The 24,476-nt window shown below is 42.3% G+C and overlaps 2 protein-coding genes across 4 annotated transcripts; one reads left to right on the top strand and one right to left on the bottom strand.

Annotated features, from left to right (window-relative positions):
• On the top strand, positions 1-19,271 carry LOC120046125 (vacuolar protein sorting-associated protein 35). 3 transcript variants are annotated; one of them, XM_038991106.1, is made up of 17 exons: positions 1-122; positions 1,113-1,211; positions 1,454-1,550; positions 1,700-1,823; positions 2,039-2,221; positions 2,669-2,888; positions 3,467-3,550; positions 3,698-3,807; positions 3,930-4,026; positions 4,245-4,393; positions 9,804-10,011; positions 15,167-15,322; positions 15,429-15,551; positions 16,426-16,605; positions 16,784-17,023; positions 17,406-17,549; positions 18,118-19,271. In XM_038991106.1, exons 1-17 carry the CDS (start codon positions 120-122, stop codon positions 18,295-18,297), a joined length of 2,397 nt encoding a protein of 798 aa, XP_038847034.1. In that variant the 5' UTR covers positions 1-119; the 3' UTR covers positions 18,298-19,271. The 3 variants fall into 3 exon arrangements, with proteins under 3 accessions (XP_038847034.1, XP_038847052.1, XP_038847043.1); XM_038991124.1 differs by having other exon boundaries at positions 31-122; positions 1,128-1,211; XM_038991115.1 differs by having other exon boundaries at positions 37-122; positions 1,125-1,211.
• A 794-nt stretch (positions 19,272-20,065) lies between these two features.
• LOC120052270 (histamine H3 receptor-like) lies at positions 20,066-21,817 on the bottom strand. The gene is made up of 3 exons (XM_038999093.1): positions 21,529-21,817; positions 21,156-21,322; positions 20,066-20,962 (listed from the first exon to the last, which is right to left on the bottom strand). Exons 1-3 carry the CDS (start codon positions 21,815-21,817, stop codon positions 20,066-20,068), a joined length of 1,353 nt encoding a protein of 450 aa, XP_038855021.1.
• Positions 21,818-24,476: the final 2,659 nt, after the last annotated feature.

Here is a 24,476-nt window from a genome sequence, read left to right as displayed (position 1 = left end):
CTGACTTTGTGGCTGTGGTAACTTGTGGAAACCGGGTAGTTGGTGGATTGGTAGCAGTCACATGACTGGGAAACGATTTCAGGGTTAGCTACCAGTTTGCTGATACAAACTTGATAATCATGGTAAGTGAAAAGGCAAAAATAGCTACTCTTTACACTTGTGATTATTATCCATCCAATCCTCCTATGTGAGTCATTCATTTTCGGTATTGTTTTTTTGTTATTGCTGTATGGCTGAGACTCGAAAACAGACTCAAATTGTGGGTGGTGCTAGTTAGCTACGGCCTAGTTAAAAGCCAGATAGCTACCTGCTAGCTAGTAGCTGGCTAAGGCTGTAGGCTAACTGTCAACATATTTCATTTTTGAAGAATCGACCCGATTCATTGATGCCTAGCATCTCTTATGGTCGATTAGTTTCAACTCTTACTTTTAAGACACGAATTTCACCAAGTCAAAGGAGTGCAGTTTGTTAGCTAGTATTTTCCTGAAATGTCTAGACGCGTTAGCCAGTTAGCTATCTAGCTAACTAACGTAGCTAGTACAGATCAAAGAGAATATCGATTTAACTTAGCATATGTAACTAACTAGCTAAACTCGATTGGTTATCCGTGACAGAGAGGTCCAAATATACAAACCTGGCCACCACAACTAACGTTAGCTATCTAGTTCAATAACGAAGGTTAGCCAACAGATGTCAGTCATTGATCATTCATTCTGGTGATGCTAGAAATGAAGATGGTTAGTGTGAACACAGTGCATACGAATCAGTAGCGAACCATTTGATGATAGTCTGGTGACTCAGTGCTAGCTTGCAGTCTACACCTACTACACTCTTGATGAGGCATGTGACATTTTTTTCACCATTTCTAATCTTAGGCCATCCAGAGGGATGACATTAGAATAACTATGAATTAGCTAACTCGATGTTTATGTTGGCCAGTACAATACCACCAATCATTGAATTATTTTCCTGTGGGTAGCCAGTTTACTGATCATCTGAGTCAATGTCATGTCTCGGCTCCCTGTAACTGTAAACCACTGTAGCTATAATGATGGAGTATGTCAGAGTAACATGCATGGCATTCCTCTGAGCTTCTGTGTGCTGTCTTTCAGCCTACCACACAGCAGTCACCCCAGGACGAGCAGGAAAAGCTACTTGATGAAGCCGTGCAGGCTGTCAAGGTTCAGTCATTTCAGATGAAGCGTTGCCTGGTAAGAGCTGCCTATTTCCTCCTTTGCGGGTCCCTTTGATTTCCTTCCCTTTTCTGTTAACAATATAGCAAATATGTATTGTGTTCTCTGACCCTCATCAGTGTATAAGAGGGACAATGTTTCCGAGCCGCAAGTTACATTATAGCATATTTTCGAGCAGTGTATCAGATATTAAACTAACTGTACTGTATACTCATATTGACTTGTTACTTGACTTGTTTGATTGACACTTCCATCTGTAGGACAAGAACAAGCTGATGGATGCATTGAAACATGCATCTAACATGCTGGGCGAACTCAGGACCTCCATGTTATCGCCAAAGAGCTACTATGAACTCTGTATCCTTTACCTGCTGCAACCTATGGATCTCTGGTCTAGACATAGAAAAAAATGCACTCCTCATTCTCCAGATCATTTCACTGTTCTAGGCAAGTCCATGTTTGGTGTTGTTTACAATTGTGCTATGAGTCCCTAATTCTGAGTGCAGACATGGCCATCTCTGACGAGCTCCACTACCTGGAGGTGTACCTGACAGATGAGTTTGCCAAAGGCAGGAAGGTGGCTGACCTCTATGAGCTGGTTCAATATGCAGGGAACATCATCCCTAGACTGTGAGTACTCAAGCATCCTAATGATCATTTCAGATAATGAATAAGTGTAAATGGAAAGCTGCACATGTTCTCTTGGACTAGCCTACTTGTATATGTGATCAATCATGTGACAACAATGCCCTCTTTAGGCAGTGTGAACCAGATGAAGGAGCTTGACCCTAGAGGAATAGGAAACATAACAAGTAATTACCCCCCCCTCCTCTCCTCTCTCCCAGTTACCTGCTGATCACTGTGGGGGTGGTGTATGTTCGCTCCTTCCCTCAGTCACGTAAGGACATCCTGAAGGACCTGGTGGAGATGTGTCGTGGGGTGCAGCACCCGCTGAGAGGCCTGTTCCTCAGAAACTACCTGCTGCAGTGCACCCGCAACATCTTGCCTGACGACGGGGAGCAGCTAGAGTAAGAACAAAGGGAGAATCTCAATTGCATACTCCTTGCGTCCTCTCTCCTTGCCACCTTCACGAAACCCTTTGGAGGAGGTCAGAGGGGAGGGACCTCTCGTTTTCTCATCCAATGGGTTTTGAGAAGGAGGTGAGGAAAAAGAGGACGCAATTGAGATTCTCTCTCTCCTCACGGGGCTCCCCTCCTGAGCTGCCCCTCACTCATTCTCATCGACCGATTCCCACTCGCAATCCAGGCCTCACAGTGTGTTAATCAGACCTTCTCATTACATTGTGTCCGTCCTCTGATTGAAAGAGATTTGAGCTCGTTGTTTAGCAATCATCCCAGAAGGTTTAAATGTGACCGTAGAGTTATTGATTTAATGAAAAGGCTTATACTTCCTTTTAATATATCATACTCCAGTTAACGTGGCAGAACTTTTGGTCCCCGTCTCTGTCTTTCCAGGGGGGAGGATGCGATGACGGGAGACATTAACGACTCCATTGACTTTGTGTTGCTGAATTTTGCTGAGATGAATAAGCTGTGGGTGCGCATGCAGCACCAGGGCCACAGTCGAGACAGGGAGAAGAGGGAGAAGGAGAGGCAGGAGCTGCGGATCCTGGTCGGGACCAACCTGGTTCGACTCAGCCAGCTGGAGGGGGTCAACGTGGAGAAGTATAAACAGGTTTGTGTTTACATGTCTGCCAAATATATCAATGTCTAGAGCTGCACATTTGCATGTACTAGAAGTAAAATGGAAAACTTGACAATAAATCTGAATGCTAATGTGTGATTCATCTGAAACTGACTGTGTAGTTAATATGAATCAGTATGCTTTTTTTGTTGCCACTTTTCAGATATTGGCTTGCAAATGAATTCATGTACTTGAATTGAGAGTATCATGCCATGCAGGGGACCATAGGAAAACATCATGTACTGCTCTAGAATAAAGAGCACCTATAGAATTATGTAGGGTTTAGCCTTTGTCGGTTGTCTATCTGAGGGCGTGGAGACAAGAGAAGATGATCCTTGTCAAGCTTCGAGAGGGGTTCTTAACCCTGAGCACCTCTTGATGTTTTATTTCTGCTATTATATCTACTTTACCTTAGAAATTATGTTTGACAAAGAGGGATGCAGAATTGGATAAAATATTACATTGAATATGTATTACAACGTGCAGAAAATCAACAAATAACAAAGTCCCTTATATCTAGAGAGGATGTTCATTGTGTTACATTGTATTTGGGTTATTTCTCTCCCCAGATTGTGCTGTCCGGTGTCCTAGAACAGGTGGTAAACTGCAGAGATTCCCTGGCTCAAGAATATCTCATGGAGTGCATCATTCAGGTAACTACTGTTTCCAGTTTGTCATTGCGTCAAGGTCTGTAGTAGGAAATGCATATGCATGAACTATTACTGATTCATCATGTAGACTGGTCACATGGAGTCACCCTGCCCTGCTGTCAATGGCCTGGCTCTCCTCTTCTATAACAGGTCTTCCCTGATGAGTTCCACCTTCAGACACTGAACCTATTCCTTCGTTCCTGTGCCGACCTGCATCAGCACGTCAATGTCAAAAACATCATCATCGCTCTCATTGACAGGTGATGTAAACTCTGCTACATATGATTTCAGATCAATCAGTACACTACACAGGATTGCAATTTTCCATTTTCCTTGGTATTGTATTGAAACACACTGACGTGATTTATCTTCTCTGTTTTAGACTGGCTTTGTTTGCTCACCGAGAAGATGGACCTGGAATCCCTGCTGAAATCAAACTGTTTGATATTTTCTCCCAACAAGTAGCCACAGTTATACAGGTAAGTGATGGAGAAAGTCTTTATTCTTTTTTTTTCTCCCCTGCAGATATCAATATCTCTCACTCAAACGACAAATTCAGGCACAAAATCGAGATCTAGTTTTCCTCTCATCGACTCAATCTCATGACCTTGATGTATGCTTAAGTTTAAGTAATTAAACTGAAGTAGGCTACATTTATATGTTATTACATATTTTGTATTTCATGTATTCCCTCCAGTCCCGCCAGGACATGCCTTCGGAGGATGTGGTCTCACTACAGGTGTCCCTCATCAACCTGGCCATGAAGTGCTACCCTGACCGGGTGGACTATGTGGACAAGGTGTTGGAGAGCACAGTGGAGATCTTCAACAAGCTCAACCTGGAGCAGTAAGAGCACTACCATGTCCCTGTCTCAGTGTTACATAGTTGGTCATCTGGATAGTTCTGCTTCTCCTTTGTTTGGTAGAGGAATTCATCAGACCAAAGATATACATGAATGGAAATTAAAATGAAATTATACTAGCAGGGGTTGCGTAACACAGGGGGAAAAAAAGATAAAACGCATAAGAAATATCTTGCTGCGTTTTATAAACGCAGATCTAAAAAGCTTCTTATTGTAATTTCAGCTCGTCATCAGACTCATTTTGTACGTTAGTTGCACTTCTCCACTTTGAGTATTCATGAATGGGCATTCTGGCAGCAGACAGGGCTCTGACTGATGTGTAGCTACAGTTAAAGTCGGAAGTTTACATACACTTAGGTTTGAGTCATTGAAACTCATTTTTCAATCACCCCACAAATTTCTTGTTAACAAACTATAGTTTTGGCAAGTTGGTTAAGACATCTACTTTGTGCATGACACAAGTAATTTTCCAACAATTGTTTACAGACAGATTATTTCACTTATAATTCACTGTATCACAATTCCAGTGGGTCAGAAGTTTACATACACTAAGTTGACTGTGCCTTTAATCAGCTTGGAAAATTCCAGAAAATGGTGTCATGGCTGCAGAAGCTTCTGATAGGCTAATTGACATCATTTGAGTCAATTGGAGGTGTACTTGTGTGGTTGTATTTCAAGGCCTACCTTCAAACTCAGTGCCTCTTTGCTTGACATCATGGGAAAATTTGAAAAAATCAGCCAAGACCTCAGAAAAAAATTGTAGACCCCCAGTAGTCTGGCTCATCCTTGGGAGCAATTTCCAAATGCCTGAAGGTACCACGTTCATCTGTACAAACAATAGTACGCAAGTATGAACACCATGGGACCACGCAGCCGCCATACCGCTTAAGAAGGAGACGCGTTCTGTCTCCTAGAGATTAACGTACTTTGGTGCGAAACGTGCAAATCAATCACAGAACAACAGCAAAGGACCTTGTGAAGATGTTGGAGGAAACGGGTACAAAAGTATCTATATCCACAGTAAAGCAAAAAGCAAGGAAGAAGCCACAGCTCCAAAACCACCATAAAAAAGCCAGGCTACGGTTTGCAACTGCACATGGGGACAAAGATCGTACATTTTGGAGAAATGTCCTCTGGTCTGATGAAACAAAAATAGAACTGTTTGGCCATAATGACCATCGTTATGTTTGGAGGGAAAAGGTGGAGGCCTGCAAGCCGAAGAACACCATCCCAACCGTGAAACACGAGGGTGGCAGCATCATGTTGTGGGGGTGCTTTGCTGCAGGAGAGACTGGTGCACATAGATGGCATTATGAGGTGGGAGAATTATGTGGATGTATTGAAGCAACATCTCAAGGCATCAGTCAGGAAGTGAAAGCTTGGTCGCTATAGGGTCTTCCAAATGGACAATGACCCCACGCATACTTCCAAAATGGTAACAAAATGGCTTGGAATTTTTACTAGGATTAAATGTCAGGAATTGTGAAACTGCATTTAAATGTATTTGGATAAGGTGTATGTAAACCTCTGACTGCAACTGCACCTTTCTCAGTGTAGCCTACTTTTCTACGATAAACATTAGAAATATGATGACCATGCATCGTTTTTGCAAAAAATACCTTGCTTTTTTACACCAAATAGTGTTCCACTTCTGTTGTCTGATGAAAATGAAGCTATGTTCTGCCAAATGTGTTGCACTAATGTAGTATCTGTGAAGGAAAACAATAGTTGCACCCCTGATCACTCTATTGAAGCAAAAAATCACTGACTTTCAATATAAATCACCTGTGATTTATTTTTTGTTGATGGTCTGCGTTTTGAAAATGCAGATTTCTGAACTCTAATGCGACTCCTGATTTAGTTTATCATAGCCTACTCCTATGAGTCCGAGGCTTTTTGGAAGTACTAAAGCTTTCAAATTTCATCCTATTCTGTAGTATCTTGCACAGTGGCAATTTTAGCATGTAAATCTTGGTGGGGCAATTTTATTTATTTTATTTTTTAAATATGCGAAGCCACTAAACTACATGAATTGCACTATAACAGTGACAAACGGTGCCCACAAACTGTTAGGGCCTACATAAAGCTGTCCCAACAGCAGAGTCCCAACACCTTACCACTGCTACACATGGCTTTCAGCGGAGCCTTGTATGGCAGTGAAACAGTTCATTCAGCCTCATTTACTGCCTTTCAAAAAAACATGGCTGACTTGCTTAAAAAAATGTGGTTTCTACTGACAATTGAGATGTACAAACTACGGAATAAGGGGACGTCAAGCGGATAAGAGGCAATCCGTAGTTTCCATTAAGACATTAAGGAGTGAGCGACAACGGACGTAATCAATTTAAATATTTGTTCAGCACTTTTGAAATGTACTGCGACAGAATTCAGAACATGGGCTGTTCTCACAGTATTTCTCCCTGTACACCAAGTCAGAACCGTAGGATAAATAAAGGGGGCATAAGTAGACAATGAAAGTTCTTATTATTATTTAACTAGGCAAGTCACTTAAGAACAAATTCTTATTTACAATGACGGCTTACACCGGCCAAACCCGGACGACACTGGGCCAATTGTGCGCCGCCTTATGGGACTCTGTTGGGGTAGGTTCCTTGTTCCTTGTCAATCATTGCTGATTTCATCAATAAGCCAATCAGACAATATCTTCAAGTAAATCAATCAAACCTTTATTAATGCAATTGCAGACAGAAGTTGACAACAGAAACATAGCACACATGTTCCAGAGTAAGTTCTGCAAAATAAAAAAGGTAAAAGTTGCTTTAATATGCTTGCATTCAACCCCTAGTGATGTAACTGCCTATGTCAACACCTTCTACTCATGAGACCAAGCCCATGATTATACAGTTATGAAACTTGCAGGAGCAAAAAGTAGACCAGTGTTTTCTAAGGGCTCAGCAGTAATTTTCCATTCCCGTGTGGCTTACTTATCTCTTTACTCCCCTGCAGGGTTCTGTGTCTATGTATCTCTTTTAGCCTTGAGGCGCTTTCTCACAGACACACTGTTTTGACTGCAATAGCTCACACGTCTCTCAGACCGTTTCTTATAAGAGGCAGGGACTAGAAAATGACTGTGGAACAGTATTAAACCTTATAATGCATATATTGCTAATCTGTGGTCCAGGACCCTATAAATGTAGTGGGGGAGGGTCTTATAGCCCTTCCCCTTCTATTAATACAACATAAGCATAATCAATAATTTGGTGCAGCCCCTATCATGACCCCAAGGTGAACCCCATCAACTCCCAATCGCGGCTGGTTATGATACAGCCTGGATTTGAACCAGGGTGTCTGTAGTGACGCCTCAAGCACTGAGATGCAGTGCCTTAGACCGCTCCACCCCTCTAAAACAAGTTATAGGCTACATGTGCACCACCAAGTTATAACAGTAGGTGAAAATAGACCAAATTATTAGGGTGAATGCCGTTTCGGTCTTTGCGTGTCAAAAAAGATACATGTCACATAACACCTTTTTTTTTTTAATTGAAAAAAAAATGGCCCCTTTTTCTCCCCAATTTCGTGGTATCCAATTGGTAGTTAGTCTTGTCTCATCACTGCAACTCCCGTACGGACTCTGGAGAGGCGAAGGTCGAGAGCCGTGCGTCCTCTGAAACACAACCCAACCAAGCCGCACTGCTTCTTGACACAATGCCCGCTTAACCCGGAAGCCAGCCACACCAATGTGTCGGAGGAAACACTGTACACCTGGCAATCGCGTCAGCGTGCATTGCGCCCGACCTGCCACAGGAGTCGCTAGAGCACGATGGGACAAGAACATCCCTGCCTGCCAAACTCTCCCCTAACCTGGACGACGCTGGACCAATTGTGCGCCGCCCCATGGGTCTCCAGGTCGCAGCCGGCTGCGACAGAGCTTGGACTCGAACCAGGATCTCTAATGGCACAGCTGCACTGCAATACAGTACCTTAGACCGCTGCACCACTCGGGAGGCCCCATATAACACTATTTGATGCGTTAAATAAGCTTTTAATTTGACATGTCAAATAACACAATTCTATTATAGAATGTTGTTTGTGCTGAATTTGCATGTGCAAGCGACGTGCCACCACTACTATCAGTAGCACTGTCAAATCTGTACAAAGAAGTTTGCAAACAAGCACACACTGGCCACAAACTATGTGTTTACATTACGGCGTTGGTGAAAATAGACCAATTTTTGTCATCAAAGTCTGGAATTCTCTGGATTTATGGCGCGAACTCGGGGAAAAGACCACACAGCCGCTCCATTGAATAGCAGGCTATTGGTTGCTTTGCAATGCTTGCAGTTAGCCACTGATTCCTTACAAACCAGTCATTGTTGAATTTGCGATTTCCAACTTGTGTAATCTTTATGGCCGATGAGCACCGATACATTTGATCTCTAATTTATTTTCATTATTTCTCTTCATATGACAAGGATTAAAAATGATTTGCCAGTAGATTGTCAACTTGATTCATGATGATGACTGCTAGCAAAGACTTTGAAGTAAGATGTTGACATGATCAGTCCAATCAAAGTTACAGTACATATAACGTCATTTGACGTCATTTTATCTGCGGCTGATGACCTTGAGCCTTCTTGGAAGGGCACTTGTTATATAACTCTATGGCAGGACCCAAAGGTCTGAAATTTTGGATGTCTACCCTTACTAAGGACTTGGCGATTATGTAGTGTCCCCATGAGTGACAGAACACTGAGCCAATCACGGCGCAATGCTCCTATTTTCTGTTGGCTCGCCCCACCACCACAGAAAGCACTGAGCTAGGCTGAAACACCTGCATTTTGGAGCTGCCTCACTCAAGAAAACAAAAAGGACCATGTTTATATGCTGCTTTATTAACTCAATGATATATATATTTTTTTATATTGTTTGCAAGCTGATGTGACACGTATTATTAATGCCCAAAAAACATGCAAAACAGGAAAGAAAAGAAATATTTATAAACCTGCCACCAATCTTGCATTAAAAGCTTGGTGAACAAACAACCCCTAGTAGAAAATGGTAGAAAAACCAGTGCTTTGTTCAGACATACTTGAGACGGAAAGGTTCACAAATCTGAAAAGAAAGCCAGTTGCAGAGTACATTTTCTCATCAAAGCACTACTGAATAAAAAAGAAAAAGAAATGAAAAGTTTATTATCCCCATCTATGAACTCAAATCTCTGTAAGAAGTTGTATGTACTTTCTTAATGAAATTCCCTTTTTGCTTTAGACTATATATATATATATATATATATATTTTTTTTTTTTTTGCAGCCATCATGTGATGTTTGGAAGTTTTTATATTTCCCAATTTTCATAAATAGCTGACAAAGGAAACTGCTGTAGCTACTTCAGTATTTTCATTCTCAACTCCATTGTCTCCCCCCTTTCAAAGCATTGCAACCAGTAGCGCGGTCTCGAAAGAGTTGACTAGGCTGCTGAAGATCCCAGTGGACACCTACAACAACATTCTGACTGTTCTGCAGCTCAAGCACTTCCCTCCACTCTTCGAGTACTTTGATTATGAGTCCCGCAAAAGCATGAGCTGTTACGTTCTGAGCAACACTCTGGACTACAACACCACCATTATATCCCAGGAGCAGGTCAGTACACACACACACCGACACACACACACACACACACACACACACACACACACCAACGCACACATACAGTACCAGTCAAACGTTTGCACACACCTACTCATTCCAGGGTTTTTCTTTATTTTTACTATTTTCTACATTGTAGAATAATAGTGAAGACATCAACTATGAAATAACACATGGAATCATGTAGTAACGAAAAAAGTGTAAAACAAATCAAAATATATTTGAGATTCTTCAAAGTAGCCACCCTTTGCCTTGATGAAAGCTTTGCACAATCTTGGCATTCTCTCAACCAGCTTCACGAGGAATGTTTTTCCAACAGTCCAACAAGGAGTTCCCACTTATGCTGAGCACTTGTTGGCTGCTTTTCCTTCTCTCTGCAGTCCAACTCATCCCAAACCATCTTAATTTGGTTGAGGTCAGGTGATTGTGGAGGCTGTCATTGTGGAGGTCAGGTCATCTGATGCAGCACTCCATCACTCTCCTTCTTGATCAAATAGCCCTTACACAGCCTGGAGGTGTGTGTTGGGTCATTGTCCTGTTGAAAAACAAATGATAGTCCCACTAAGCGCAAACCAGATGGGATGGCGTATCACTGCAGAATGCTGTGGTAGCCATGCTGGTGAAGTGTGCCTTGAATTCTAAATAAATCACTGACAGCATCACCAGCAAAGCAGCATCACACCACCACCTCCATGCTTCATGGTGAGAACCACACATGCGAAGATCATCCGTTCACCTACTCTGCGTCTCACAAAAACACGGCGGTTGGAACCAAAAATCTAAAATTTGGACTCATCAGACCAAAGACAGATTTCCACCTGTCTAATGTCTATTACTTGTATTTCTTGGCCTAAGTAAGTCTCTTATTCTTATTGGTGTCCTTTAGTAGTGGTTTCTTTTCAGCAATTCGACCATGAAGGCCTGATTCACGCAGTGTCCTCTGAACGGTTGATGTTGAGATGTGTCTGTTACTTGAACTCTGAAGCATTTATTTGGGCTGCAATTTTTTGGATTGACTGACCTTCATGTCTTAAAGTAATGATGGACTGTCGTTTCTCTTTGCTTTTTTGAGCTGTTTTTGCCATAATATGGACTTGGTCTTTTACCAAATAGGGCTATCTTCTGTATACCACCCCTACCTTGTCACAACACTACTGATTGGCTCAAATGCATTAAGAAGGAAAGAAATTCCACAAATTAACTTTTAACAAGGCACACCTGTTAATTGAAATGCATTGCAGGTGACTACCTCATGAAGCTGGTTGAGTGTGCAAAGCTGTCATCAAGGCAAAGGGTGGCTACTTTGAAGAATCTCATCTAAATCAATTTTTTATTTAACACTTTCTTTGTCGCTATATGATTTCATAGTTTTGATGTCTTCACTATTATTCTACAATGTAGGAAATAGTACAAATAAAGAAAAACCCTTGAATGAGTAGGTGTGTCCAAACTTTTGACCGGTATTGTACACACAAACACGTACTGATATGTGTTACTTACTTATATTTTTGCACATTGAGCTGTGTTCTTTCTCATAAGTGTTTTCTTGTTGTTGGGCTCTTTTCACCTTACTTTGTTTAGGTAAGCATGAACAAAAGGCTCTTTGTATTGTATACTTCCATGCAGTCTGGCTACTTATTTTCATCAATTCTCTTCAAGATATTGGCTGTTAAAGTCATAATAACCTTTTCTAACTTTTCAATTTGGAAAAGGTCAATGTGAACAATGATTCAGAGCACCAGTCTTTTCTAAGAGAGCTCTTAGTGGGACTCCAGGAGATCATTGATTTCCTAGTAATGCCATAAGAGGCCTTTTTAAAAGCCTTTCCCCCCTAACTTATATAACTATCTTCACCCATACCTTTTTGACCACGATATAACTTCAACTCTATTACAATATACTTGCAGTCTGTCGATTTTTTTGTTGTTGCCGCTAATAGCCCTTTCCAGTCTGCTCAAGAAAACTTACTGATGATACAGTGCCTTCAGAAAGTATTTACACCCCTTTTTACACATTTTGGTATGTTACAAAGTGGGATTTTTTATTTATTTAATGGTCTTTTTTGGCAACAGTCCATACAATACTCTGTAATATCCAAGTGTAAAATTCTATGATTTTGACATTTGTTTAAAAAAAAAAAAAAAGTACTCATTTCACATTTGTGAGTGTTTTTGGGTAAGTATCTAAGAGCTTTGCATACATGGATTGATCAATATTTGCCAATTTTATAATTCTTCAAGCTCTGTCAAGTTGGTAGTTGATCATTGCTAGACAGTCATTTTCAAGTCTTGCCATAGTTTCAAGCCAATTTGGCAAAACTGTAACTAGGCCACTCGGGAACTTTAAATGTCTTTTGGTAAGCAACTCCAGTTTAGATTTGGCCATGTATTTTAGGTTATTTTCCTCCTTAAATGTGAATTTTTCTTCCAGTGTCTGTTGGGAAGCAGACTGAACCAGATTTTCCTCTAGGATTTTGCCTGTGCTTGGCTCTATTACGTTTATTTTTGTTCTAAATAACTTCCTAGTCCTTCCTGATGACAAGCATACCCATAACATGATGCAGCCTCCACCATGCTTGAAAATGTGAAGAGTGGTACTCAGTGATGTGTTGTGTTGGATTTGCCCCCAAAAGTGTGCATTTCTTTGCCACATTTTTAGCAGGATTACTTTAGTGCCTTATTGCAAACAGGATGCATGTTTTGGAATATTTGTATTCTGTACAGGCTTCCTTCTTTTCACTCTGTCAGTTAGGTTAGTATTCTGGAGTAACTACAATGTTGTTGATCCATCCTCAGCTGTCGCTTATCACAGCCATTAACTTCTACTTGGTACTCATCCCGGATCCGGGAGCACCCTCATCAGTAAAAAAGCTGACTAGCATAGCCTAGCATAGCGCCACAAGTAAATACTAGCATCTAAATATCATGAAATCACAAGTCCAAGACACCAGATGAAAGATACACATCTTGTGAATCCAGCCATCATTTCCGATTTTTAAAATGTTTTACAGGGAAAACACAATATGTATTTCTATTAGCTAACCACGATAGCAAAAGACCCAACCGCATATTTTCACCATTTTTTTACTGCATAGGTAGCTATCACAAATTCGACCAAATAAAGATATAAATAGTCACTAACCAAGAAACAACTTCATCAGATGACAGTCTTATAACAGATTTATTGTATAGCATATGTTTTGTTCGAAAAATGTGCATATTTCAGGTATAAATCATAGTTTTACATTGCAGCCACCATCACAAAATCTCACCAAAGCAGCTAGAATAACTACAGAAACCAACGTGAAATACCTAAATACTCATCATAAAACATTTATGAAAAATACAAGGTGTACAGCAAATGAAAGACAAACATCTTGTGAATCCAGCCAATATTTCAGATTTTTTAAGTGTTTTACAGCGAAAACACAATATAGCATTATATTAGCTTACTACAATAGCCTACCACACAACCGCATTCATTCAAGGCACGTTAGCGATAGCGAATAAACCAGCAAAAGATATTAATTTTTTCACTAACCTTCTCAAACTTCATCAGATGACAGTCCTATAACATCATATTACACAATACATATATGGTTTGTTCGAAAATGTGCATATTTAGCGGTACAATTCGTGGTTGAACAATGAATACGTAGCCAAACTGCACAAAATAATCCGGATATATTTCTGACACTCATATCATCTAATCAAATAACTAATCATAAACTTAACTAAAAAATACAGGTTGGACAGCAAATGAAGATACACTAGTTCTTAATGCAACCGCTGTGTTAGATTTTAAAAAATAACTTTAGTACGACATACAGCTTACGTTATAGCGAGACAGCGCCTGAAATCTGGGCGGAATATACGTCTAAACATTTTCGACAGAAATACGAAATAACATCATAAATTGTTCCTACTTTTGATGATCTTCCATCAGAATCTTGTACAAGGGGTCCTTTGTCCAGAATAATCGTTGTTTGGTTGTAGAATGCCCTCTTCATCTGTAGAACGCTAGCAAACGCTAGCCATGCGGCACAGAAGTGTCCAACTCACCAGAACGCATAACAAAGAAAATACCGAAAATCGGAATAAACTGATATAAGTCGGTTTAATATAACTAGTTGATGATGTTTTTAACACATATATCAAATAAAATCAGAGCCGGATATATCTAACGCCTATAACGAAAGCTTTTCAGAACGCAATCCAGGGGTCCCCTTCGCGCCATGCAGAATAAAGGAAAGAGTGGTCGCGTCATTCCAACAGGTCTTGTTCGGCCTCAGATAGAGCTGTACACCCCATTCCAACTCTCACTGCCTACTGACATCTAGTGGAAGGCGTATGCAGTGCATGTAGACCCATAGATTCCATGCAAATTGATAGGCTGACCCTGGAACAGAGCCCCCGATTTCAGATTTCTCACTTCCTGACAGGAAGTTTGCTGCAAAATGAGTTCTGTTTTACTCACAGATATAATTCAAACGGTTTTAGAAACCAGAGAGTGTTTTCTATCCAATAGTAATAATAATATGCATAGAATTGATGCAAGAATTGAGTACGAGGCAGTTTAATTTGGGAACGATTTTTTACAAAGTGAAAACAGCTATTGAGAAAAGGTTTTAAACTGTAACTGTTTTAAAGTCACCATTGGTCTCATGGTGAAATCCCTGAGCGGTTTCCTTCCTTTCCGGCAACTGAGTTAGGAAAGACGCCTGTATCTTTGTAGTGACTGGGTGTATTGATACGCTATCGAAATGTATTTGATAACTTCACTATGCTCAAAGGGATATACAGTGTCTGCTTTTTTTAAACTTTCAGTCCATGGAACTTATGTCACTTGTTAAGCACAGTTTTCCTCCTGTACTAATTCAGTCTTGACATAACAAAGGAGTTGAATACTTATTGACTCAAGACAGTTGAACTTTTCATTTTTTATTAATTTGTTTAAAAAAAATCTAATGACAAAAGTACACTTTTACATTATGGGGTATTGTGTGTAGGCCAGTGACACAATCTCAATTTTATCCATTTTTATTTCAGGCTGTAACAACAATATGTGGAAAAAGTCAAGGCGTGTGAATACTTTCTGAAAGCACTGTAAATATCTCACTGCTGAAGCACCGCTTTCTCTCTCCCTCAAGGTGGATGCCATCCTGACCCTGGTGTCGACACTGATCCAGGACCAGCCAGACCAGCCCGCTGAAGACCCAGACCCAGAGGACTTTGCTGAGGAGCAGAGCCTTGTGGGTCGCTTCATTCATCTGCTGCTTTCCGATGACCCCGACCAACAGTATCTGGTAAGCTTTGCTTCCCATACAGTTGAATTCCGTCACAGTATCAATGTGTTTTCAGGAGATGTGTTTCATGGCATATGTTAATGGAGGGCTCTGTCATGTTCTTCAGATCCTGAATACAGCCAGGAAGCACTTTGGTGCTGGGGGGAACCAGAGGATTCGCTACACTCTTCCACCGCTGGTGTTTGCTGCCTATCAGCTGGCCTTCCGCTACAAAGAGAACTCTTCATCAGTACGTCACGTAACCCTTACCCTAACTTTTCTGAACAAAAATATAAACCCAACGTGTAAAGCGTTGGTCCCATTTTTCATGAGCTGAAATGGAAGATCCCAGAAATGTTCCATACACACAAGTGTACAAGTCTCTCAAGTGTTGTGCACAAATTTGTTTACGTCCCTGTTAGTGAGCATTTCTCCTTTGCCAAGATAATCCATCCACCTGACAGGTGTGAGATATATATATAAAGAAGTTGATTAAACAGCATGAGCATTACACAGGTGCACCTTGTGCTGGGGACAATGAAAGGTCGCTCTAAAATGTGCAGTTTTGTCACACAATGCCATAGATGTTTTGAGGGAGTGTGCAATTGGCATGCTGACTGCAGGAATGTCCAACAGAGCTGTTGCCAGATAATTGAATGTTAATGTCTCTACTATAAGATGCCTCCAACGTTGTTTTAGAGAATTTGGCAGTACATCCATCCGGCCTCACAACCACAGACCACGTGTTACCACGCCAGCCCAGGACCTCCACATCTAGCTTCTTCACCTGTGGGATCGTCGGGGAGGGGGGGATGCTGAGGAGTATTTCTGTCTGTAATAAAGCCTTTTTGTGGGGAAAAATTCATTCTGATTGGCTGGTCCTGGCTCCCCAGTGGGTGGGACTGGCTCCCAAGTGGGTGGGCCTATGCCCTCCCAGGCCTAATTTATTTATTTAAATTGACTGATTTCCTGACCTGTAACTCAGTAAAATCTTTGTAATTGTTGCATTTATATTTTTGTTCAGTATACATATAGTTTTTTTTACGAAGTTATGAAGAGGATGATTTATGATAAACAGGAAGGTGGATTTTAACTGTTTCCTCTTTGTTGAACACGTCCCACAGGATGATAAATGGGAGAAGAAGTGCCAGAAGATTTTCTCGTTTGCCCACCAAACCATCAGTGCTCTGATCAAGGCTGAGCTGGCTGAGCTGCCCCTCAGACTCTTCCTACAGGGGGCGCTGGCCGCAGGAGAGATTGGCTTCGAGAACCACGAGACTGTGGCCTACGAGTTTATGTCACAGGTACAAGGGACAAAATGGGTTGAGTTTTAAATATTGGAGGAAGGAGGTCACTGCCCCTTAGGTTTACTTGTGCCTTGTGTTGGCAGCATTGATCCACTGATTTCACAGTTAGGAATTTTTCTATATCTGTTATCTCTGATAATCATAACATACGACTGCCCCCCCACCCCCACCCCAGGCCTTCTCCCTATATGAGGATGAGATCAGCGACTCCAAGGCTCAGCTAGCAGCCATCACGCTAATCATCGGCACGTTTGAGAGAACAAAATGCTTCAGCGAGGAGAACCACGAGCCTCTGAGGACGCAGTGTGCGCTCGCTGCCTCCAAACTGCTCAAGAAGCCAGACCAGTGTCGGGCCGTCAGCATCTGTGCACACCTCTTCTGGTCCGGACGCAACACTGAAAAGAATGGAGAGGAGGTGGGGGTTGTGATCACAAAGAGGAGAAATATATAATTATTGTGTAAAATACAGTGCAGTTCTAAAGATGATGGTGTCACCATAGTAACAGACATGCAGTAACAGTCTAGTAACCAAGTATTGAGATTGATTGCCTTGCTTTGTCTTCTGCTCTGATGAGATGTAAAAAGATTTTTTTTATCCCCATATGACAAGCAGGGTGGTAATTCTAAGGTTCCTTGCATATAATGACACATAATCAGTGTATTGAAGCGTGGGAAATGCAGTAAGAGGTTCTCTTTGTTCTATATTTATATTCAGAGTTTCAACGTCCTCTTCATCACAGGTGGCGTGTGTGTGAATGCGTGGTAGAAGAGTTTTACATCACCGTCTTTGTCCTCAGATTCTTGACGGGAAGAGGGTGATGGAGTGCTTAAAGAAGGCCCTGAAAATCGCCAACCAGTGCATGGACCCGTCATTGCAAGTGCAGCTCTTCATTGAGATCCTGAACAGATACGTCTGTTTCTACGAAAGAGAGAATGATGCGGTATGTGCACATTTCTTCCCTTTTGTCCTCCTCGTCTATACTACCACTCATTCCTGACATGCTTTTCCAGAACCAGGCTTGCATTATGAAATCCTGACGTCTTTTCAACGCACTTCAAGTGCAGACGGTCACATTGAGCTGCCTGGAGTGACGCCATCCAATCTCCCGTGTTCTCTGAGTTTATTGGAACAGTGTTGGGACTTGCTAGGACACCAAGGGGACGCCCACTCTTTGGTGGTTATTTACCAGCGCAGCAAGGAGGGAAGGACAGGAGGCTACAGCTCACCCACCCACTCTCCCCACACAGACACCCCATCTGCCTCAGTTGGGATGTCTTACAGGGTGTTTTTCTTAACAGCTAGAGAGGGTACTAGGCCTCCAGGGACTGAGAACAGGGGCTCCATAGTCAGGACATTTCTTTCCCCCTAAATCATTATATAACTTTTGTCTTATAACTGAGTATATTTCTGCATATCTACAGTAGGTAATACGTACTTTTTTTCTCTCACTAATTTCAACCTATTTGAAATGATTATTTGAAATCATGAGATGTCTTGATCCCCTGTAGGTGACGGTCCAGGTTCTGAACCAGCTGATCCAGAAGATCCGAGAGGACCTGCCAAACCTGGAGGCCAGCGAGGAGACGGAGCAGATTAACAAACACTTCCACAACACACTGGAGCACCTGCGTCTGCAGAGAGAGTCGCCGGAGGCCGAGGGGCCTGCTTATGAGGGCCTGGTGCTGTAGGGCTCGCTACACTTATAAATATCTATATATATTTACACACACAGACACATGTACACTCACACCAGGGTATTCCATCCATTGGGACAAATGCCAACCCCACCAACAACACCTGCCTTCCATTTTTCTTTTTCTCTCCTTTTCCCCTCTCACTCTCTTTCCTTCTATCATCCCCCTTTATTTCATGTTACCATTTTTAGCATAAGGTGTTGCATTTAAAGGTGTTGCTTTTGAGAATACATGGTGTGCAGGCTGCAGTTTGCCTTGCACTTCCTGCGTGTTGTCATTCCATCATATTTGACCATTTCTGTTGTCCGTCGTCACCCTCAGAAGGCGAAGCTATAGCCAGTGGAAGCTCATGTTTAAACGTTGAACCCTACTCATCTCCTCTGTCTGTACGTCATCATGATTTCATGGTCATGCAAAAGAAAGAAATTGCCTGCTTTTATGTCGCGTCATTACTAGGTCGTACTGGGGGAGAGTTATCCCATTGACCTAACGCTGTGACCCAACAACCCCTTCTCCATGGACTAACACCTGGGCAGTCGGCTATAGATTTTCCTTTGCCCTCTCTCCTCAACGGCTTCACTCATTTAGGTTGAGCTTTTCTTCTTTCTTTTTTCTGGTTGCGGCCTTACTTCTGTGGTTGACAGCCATTTGTAGAGAGTTAAGCGGCGTGTGTTGGTGCATGCTTTTACATAGACCTGCTCTGGATATCTCAATGAGTGGTAGGAGGAACTGATGTGTATGATACCCCTTTGTCACTGGCGCTACTAAAGTGGCAGCTAACCTTAATTTCTTAGATGTCCACATTGATTAAAAGATCTCTGCTGGAGGTGGGTTCTATTCATCTCGTTGTCTTCTGGATTCTGAACCCTATCTATTGTATGTATGAGCTACTTGTAAATCAGCAAAAACAGAATAAATATCAATATCATGTCGTTTGCACAAATAAACAAATTGATATGAACCCTACATGTCTATAACTTGGTGTCCATCTTCTGTTATGCTGCAGGTAACTAGCCTCTGGTTTTGAATTCATACCGAGTCTGTGCGCTGAAGTGCAAATGAGGGGAGATTCAAGTTAGTGAATGGATCGACATTTGTTTACAGAATGGTCATCCTTTTATGAAAGACAAACAAGGTTATTATGAAAGTTATATTTTTAAAAACACTTTGTGTTTTCTACTATTTAGTTTGGATGCTCAAGGTTGTGTTGTGACTCATGCTTAACAAACGAGGTCCAATTAGCTATCTACTGACTACGGCTGTTATTCAGTTTTATTTCATCCGTTGCTAGGTGACTGTTCAATGGAGACAGTCTCTCGTTAATGGCCAAAGAAATAACAATCACAGCTGAAAACATGTTTTTCTTTGTCATTTAGCGACATTTTGGTGCCTATATAAAGGCTAACATACTATACTGTATGTGTTACATAAGGTTGTGTTTTTGCAAAAAGGTTTTGAACACTGTTGCCTGAAGTCTAAGGTAGATGCCAGGGTAATAAACATATTGGAGGTGAGCTTCTGCATGTATTTATTGTTCAACATAAAACAGACAGTACATTCGTTGTAAAGATAACTAATACACTTTGTAAGATCTGCAAACAAGCACATGCCACATAGAAATACAAAACAATATTCATGCTGACCATCTGTACCCAGTGTTGTGCAACACCCATACGACCTGTCCGCCTACACTGACATGAGACAACTGATTATATAGAACTGTCAGAACAAGGCCATAGTTGTCAGTGCAATTTGGTCATGCCTAATACATTTGTTCCATATACTGTGGCTGAATTTTAATCTTGGTGGTACAAAGCAGTTTTCTGAAAGCCTTTCTGAAGCTGGTGTGACACAGCGGGTAAAGGACAGGGTTGATGGAGGAGTTGACCCACAGTAGCCAGAAAGAGATTTCATACAGGTAGTGCTGGACACATTGGGCATGGCACGCTGCACGGATGATCATTAACAGTGTGTAGGGAGCCCAGCACAGGCCAAATACACACACAATCACTGCCAGGGACTTGGCAACCTTCTTGTCCTTTGAGAGACGAAAACGACTGGCAGCTACTTCCGATTGGCTGCGCTGTTTACTGAACGAGTGCTCCGCTGACTGGAACCGCGTCCTCCTGGAATGCTGGACCACATCGCCCACTTGCAGTGGAGGAAGGTCCAGAATCGTGCTGTCCTTACTTGTCTCATGGTTGCTGTTCCCAGTTCCTGCTGACACTTTAGCAGTAGATAGAATACCTCCTAACCTGGCAGCATTGTCTGGTATCCTTTGGGCTTCACCTTCCACTGGTCTGACGAAGAATACATGCTGAACTCCAGCTTTGAGGGCCTCCATCTCACAGTCTCCAGGCCCCTCGACAGGCTGCTCATCCCTCACCTGGTTCCGCCTCCTGATGTTGATGTAGATGCTGATGTTGAAGTACATGACAGTAACAAAGGGGGTGAAAAACTCAACAGTGGATGCTGTCATCAAGAAATACCAGTTGAAGTAAAACTCAGCGTGGCACTCTTTGTCGGGGACCACGCTACTACCAGCGATGTACTCCCAGATAATGATCGCTGGCCCATAGAGTAGGAAAGCAGCCAGCCACACACTCATCATCTTCAGAACAGCCTCCCGGGTCACACCTTTCTGACACCTGTAGCTCACCTGATACAGAAAGAAAGGAATGGTGGCAATATTGAAATGGAGTATACACACGGTTCTTGGTGCACTAAAGAAAACCTTACCATTATAATTGTTGATATGGCTTTACATTTCACATTACTTCCATATCACTATTAGTCAGTTGAAAATGTAACCTGCTGCAGGAAAGGATAATCATGCGTAAATGTTTTCTCACCGCTCGTGTGACAGATATAAATCTGTCGAAGCTGATCAGGACGATGTTGAACACTGATGCAGTGCATAAAGTATAGTCCACCACCAGCCATATCTTGCAAAGACCTCGTCCGAGTCTCCACTCACCGGTAATGACATAGGGGATATACGCAGGAATGCAAAAGCCTCCTGCAGGTGGGATGGAACACACATTTTACGCACGACTATTAAGCACCCATTTGAAACGCGTTATCAGATATTTTGGCAATATAGAACAGTACAGAGAGAAAATATGTATGGGTAGCAGTAGCTTATGAATCATGCACAACAGTATGTATACCTTTACAACAATGGCACACAATGCATTTGCTCACACAATACATTTACGCACTCACCAACGAGTAAATCGGCTATGGCCAAATTCAAAAAGAAAAAGTTCCCTTGAGTTCGCAAACTTTTCTCCACCGCAAAGGCTAATATTACAAGCGCGTTGCCTAGCACAGTGGCGAAGACAAGAAGCGTCATAAGCACGGCCAAGAACACGGAGGTAGACGGAGAGAATTGTCCATAATTCGAACGCGGGTTCCCAGGCATCTCCATATCACCAAGCGCAGTGGCGTTTCCCTGGGTAACCACAGACCAGTTGAGCATCTCATTCGATTTCCAATGCGAAGTGACGGCCATGGAAGTTCCAGCACCTAGTAATAAAGTTTCGGGTTGCATTGTCCCTACTTTTATTTTTTTTATATTAGCTTAACCAGCCAACTTCAATAGCATGTTAAAGTTGTTATTAAAGCTGACATGCCATGGGGTTCGTGTGAAGACTGAAAACGAGGAGGAAGATGCCGTTTTTATAGGCTGCAGCCTACATAAAACGAGAGCAGCGTTTTTATTGGTTGTTTTGCAGTGCTTGTGAGAACTGAAAAAACAGGACATATGATTCCTATAATAAATATTAGAATAGTTAATTCCTTAGAATACACAACATTTGAAGGCATATGGGTGTTCTGTATTTCTTTCTAAACATCATTTTTGCTGTTAGAAAATATGAATTTCCAAGGCAAAAATAAATGAAAATGTAATGTCTGAAAGGTATTCTCATCTAATTTCATATTAATATTAATATTGTGGCTGGCTTTGCAAAGTTGTGTCAAATACTAATTCTATACTAAACAAAAATATAAACGCAACATGCAACAATTTCAAAGATTTTACTCAGTTACAGTTCATAAGGAAATCATCTATGGATTTCACATGACTGGGAATAGAGACATGCATCTGTTGGTCACAGATACCTTCAATAAAGGTAAATCAAATCAAATCTTATTTGTCACATGCGCAGAATACAACAGGTGTAGTAGACCTTACTGTGAAATGCTTACTTACAAGCCCTTAACCAACAATGCAGAATTAGGGGGCATGCTCGGTCCTCCTTTTCCTGTAGTGCACAATCATCTCCTTTGTCTTGATCACATTGAGGGAGAGGTTGTTGTCCTTGCACCACACGGTCAGGTCTCTGACCTCCTCCCTATAGGATGTCTCATCGTTGTTGGTGATCAGGCCTAACACTGTTGTGTCATCAGCAAACTTAATGATGGTGTTGGAGTCGTGCCTGGCCGTGCAGTCATGACTGAAAAGGGAGTACAGGAGGGGACTGAGTACGCACTCCTGAGGGGCCCCCGTGTTGAGGATCAGCTTGGCGGATGTCTTGTTACCTACCCTTACCACCTGGGGGCGGCCCATCAGGAAGTCCAGGATCCAGTTGCAGAGGGAGGTGTTTAGTCCCAGGGTCCTTAGCTTAGTGATGAGCTTTGAGGGCACTATGGTGTTGAATGCTGAGCTGTAGTCAATGAATGGCATTCTCACATAGGTGTTCCTTTTGTCCAGGTGGGAAAGGGCAGTGTGGAGTGCAATAGAGATTGCATCATCTGTGGATCTGTTGGTACGGTATGCAAATTGGAGTGGGTCTAGGGTTTCTGTGATAATGGTGTTGATGTGAGCCATGACCAGCCTTTCAAAGCATTTCATGGCTACAGACGTGAGTGCTACGGGTCGGTAGTCATTTAGGCAGATTACCTTGGTGTTCTTGGGCACAGAGACTATGGTGGTCTGCTTGAAACATGTTGGTATTACAGACTCAGACAGGGAGAGGTTGAAAATGTCAGTGAAGACATTTGCCAGTTGGTCAGCGCAAGGTCAGAGTACATGTCCTTGTAATCTGTCTGGTCCTGTGAATGTTGACCTGTTTAAAGGTCTTACTCATATCGGCTGCGGAGAGCGTGATCACACAGTCGTCCGGAACAGCTGATGCTCTCATGCATGTTTCAGTGTTACTTGCCTCAAAGCGAGCATAGAAGTTATTTAGCTTGTCTGGTCGGCTCGTGTCATTTGGCAGCTCTCGGCTGTGCTTCCCTTTGTTGTCTGTAATAGTTTGCAAGCCCTGCCACATCCGACGAGCATCGGCGCTGGTGTAGTATGATTCGATCTTGTCCTGTATTGACGCTTTGCCTGTTTGATGGTTTGTCGGAGGGCATAGTGGGATTTCTTATAAGCTTCCGGGTTAGAGTCCCGCTCCTTGAAAGCGGCAGCTCTACCCTTTAGCTCGGTGCAAATGTTGCCTGTAATCCATGGCCTCTGGTTGGGGTATGTACGTACAGTCACTGTGGGGACGACGTCCTCAATGCACTTGTTGATAAAGCCAGTGACTGATGTGGTGTACTCCTCAATGCCATCGGAAGAATCCCGGAACATATTCCAGTCTGCTAGCAAAACAGTCCTGTAGTTTAGCATCTGCTTCATCTGGCCACTTTTTTATAGACCGAGTCACTGGTGCTTCCTGTGGTAGGGGCATGGATCAGAAAACCAGTCAGTATCTGGTATGACCACCATTAGCCTCTTGCAGCATGACATTTCCTTTGCATAGAGTTGATCAGGCTGTTGATTGTGCCCTGTGGAATGTTGTGCCACTCCTCTTCAATGGCTGTGCGAAGTTGCTGGATATTGGCAGGAACTGGAACTTGCTGTGGTACACGTCGATCCATAGCATCCCAAACATGCTAAATGTGTGACATGCCTGGTGGGTATGCAGGCCATGGAAGAACTGGGACATTTTCAGCTTCCAGGATTTCTGTACAGATCCTTACGACATGGGACCCTGCATTATCATGCTGAAACATGAGCTGATGGAGGCGGGTGAATGGCACGACAATGGGCCTCAGGATCTCGTCACAGTATCTCTGTGCATTCAAATTGCCATCGATAAAATGCAATTGTGTTCGTTGTCCATAGCTTATCCCTGGCTATACCATAACCCCACTGCCACCATGGGGGACACTGTTTACAA

This window comes from Salvelinus namaycush, chromosome 1 (assembly GCF_016432855.1).
Source record: "Salvelinus namaycush isolate Seneca chromosome 1, SaNama_1.0, whole genome shotgun sequence".
Classification (NCBI taxonomy): domain Eukaryota; kingdom Metazoa; phylum Chordata; class Actinopteri; order Salmoniformes; family Salmonidae; genus Salvelinus; species Salvelinus namaycush.
The sequence above is the reverse complement of the archived record's forward strand: the minus strand, read 5'-3'. Positions and strand labels throughout refer to the sequence as shown.

What these genes read in the sequence shown, in the direction of transcription:
- LOC120052270 (XM_038999093.1), bottom strand. Translation starts at nt 21,817, where the DNA reads ATGGCCGTCACTTCGCATTGGAAATCGAATGAGATGCTCAACTGGTCT. An exon ending in CATAGCCGATTTACTCGTTG is followed by an intron (nt 21,323 to 21,528) that starts GTGAGTGCGTAA and finishes TCCCACCTGCAG; the next exon opens with GAGGCTTTTGCATTCCTGCG. An exon ending in TTATATCTGTCACACGAGCG is followed by an intron (nt 20,963 to 21,155) that starts GTGAGAAAACAT and finishes TTTCTGTATCAG; the next exon opens with GTGAGCTACAGGTGTCAGAA.
- LOC120046125 (XM_038991106.1), top strand. An exon ending in ACGTGGAGAAGTATAAACAG is followed by an intron (nt 2,889 to 3,466) that starts GTTTGTGTTTAC and finishes TTCTCTCCCCAG; the next exon opens with ATTGTGCTGTCCGGTGTCCT. An exon ending in CCATTATATCCCAGGAGCAG is followed by an intron (nt 10,012 to 15,166) that starts GTCAGTACACAC and finishes CTCTCCCTCAAG; the next exon opens with GTGGATGCCATCCTGACCCT.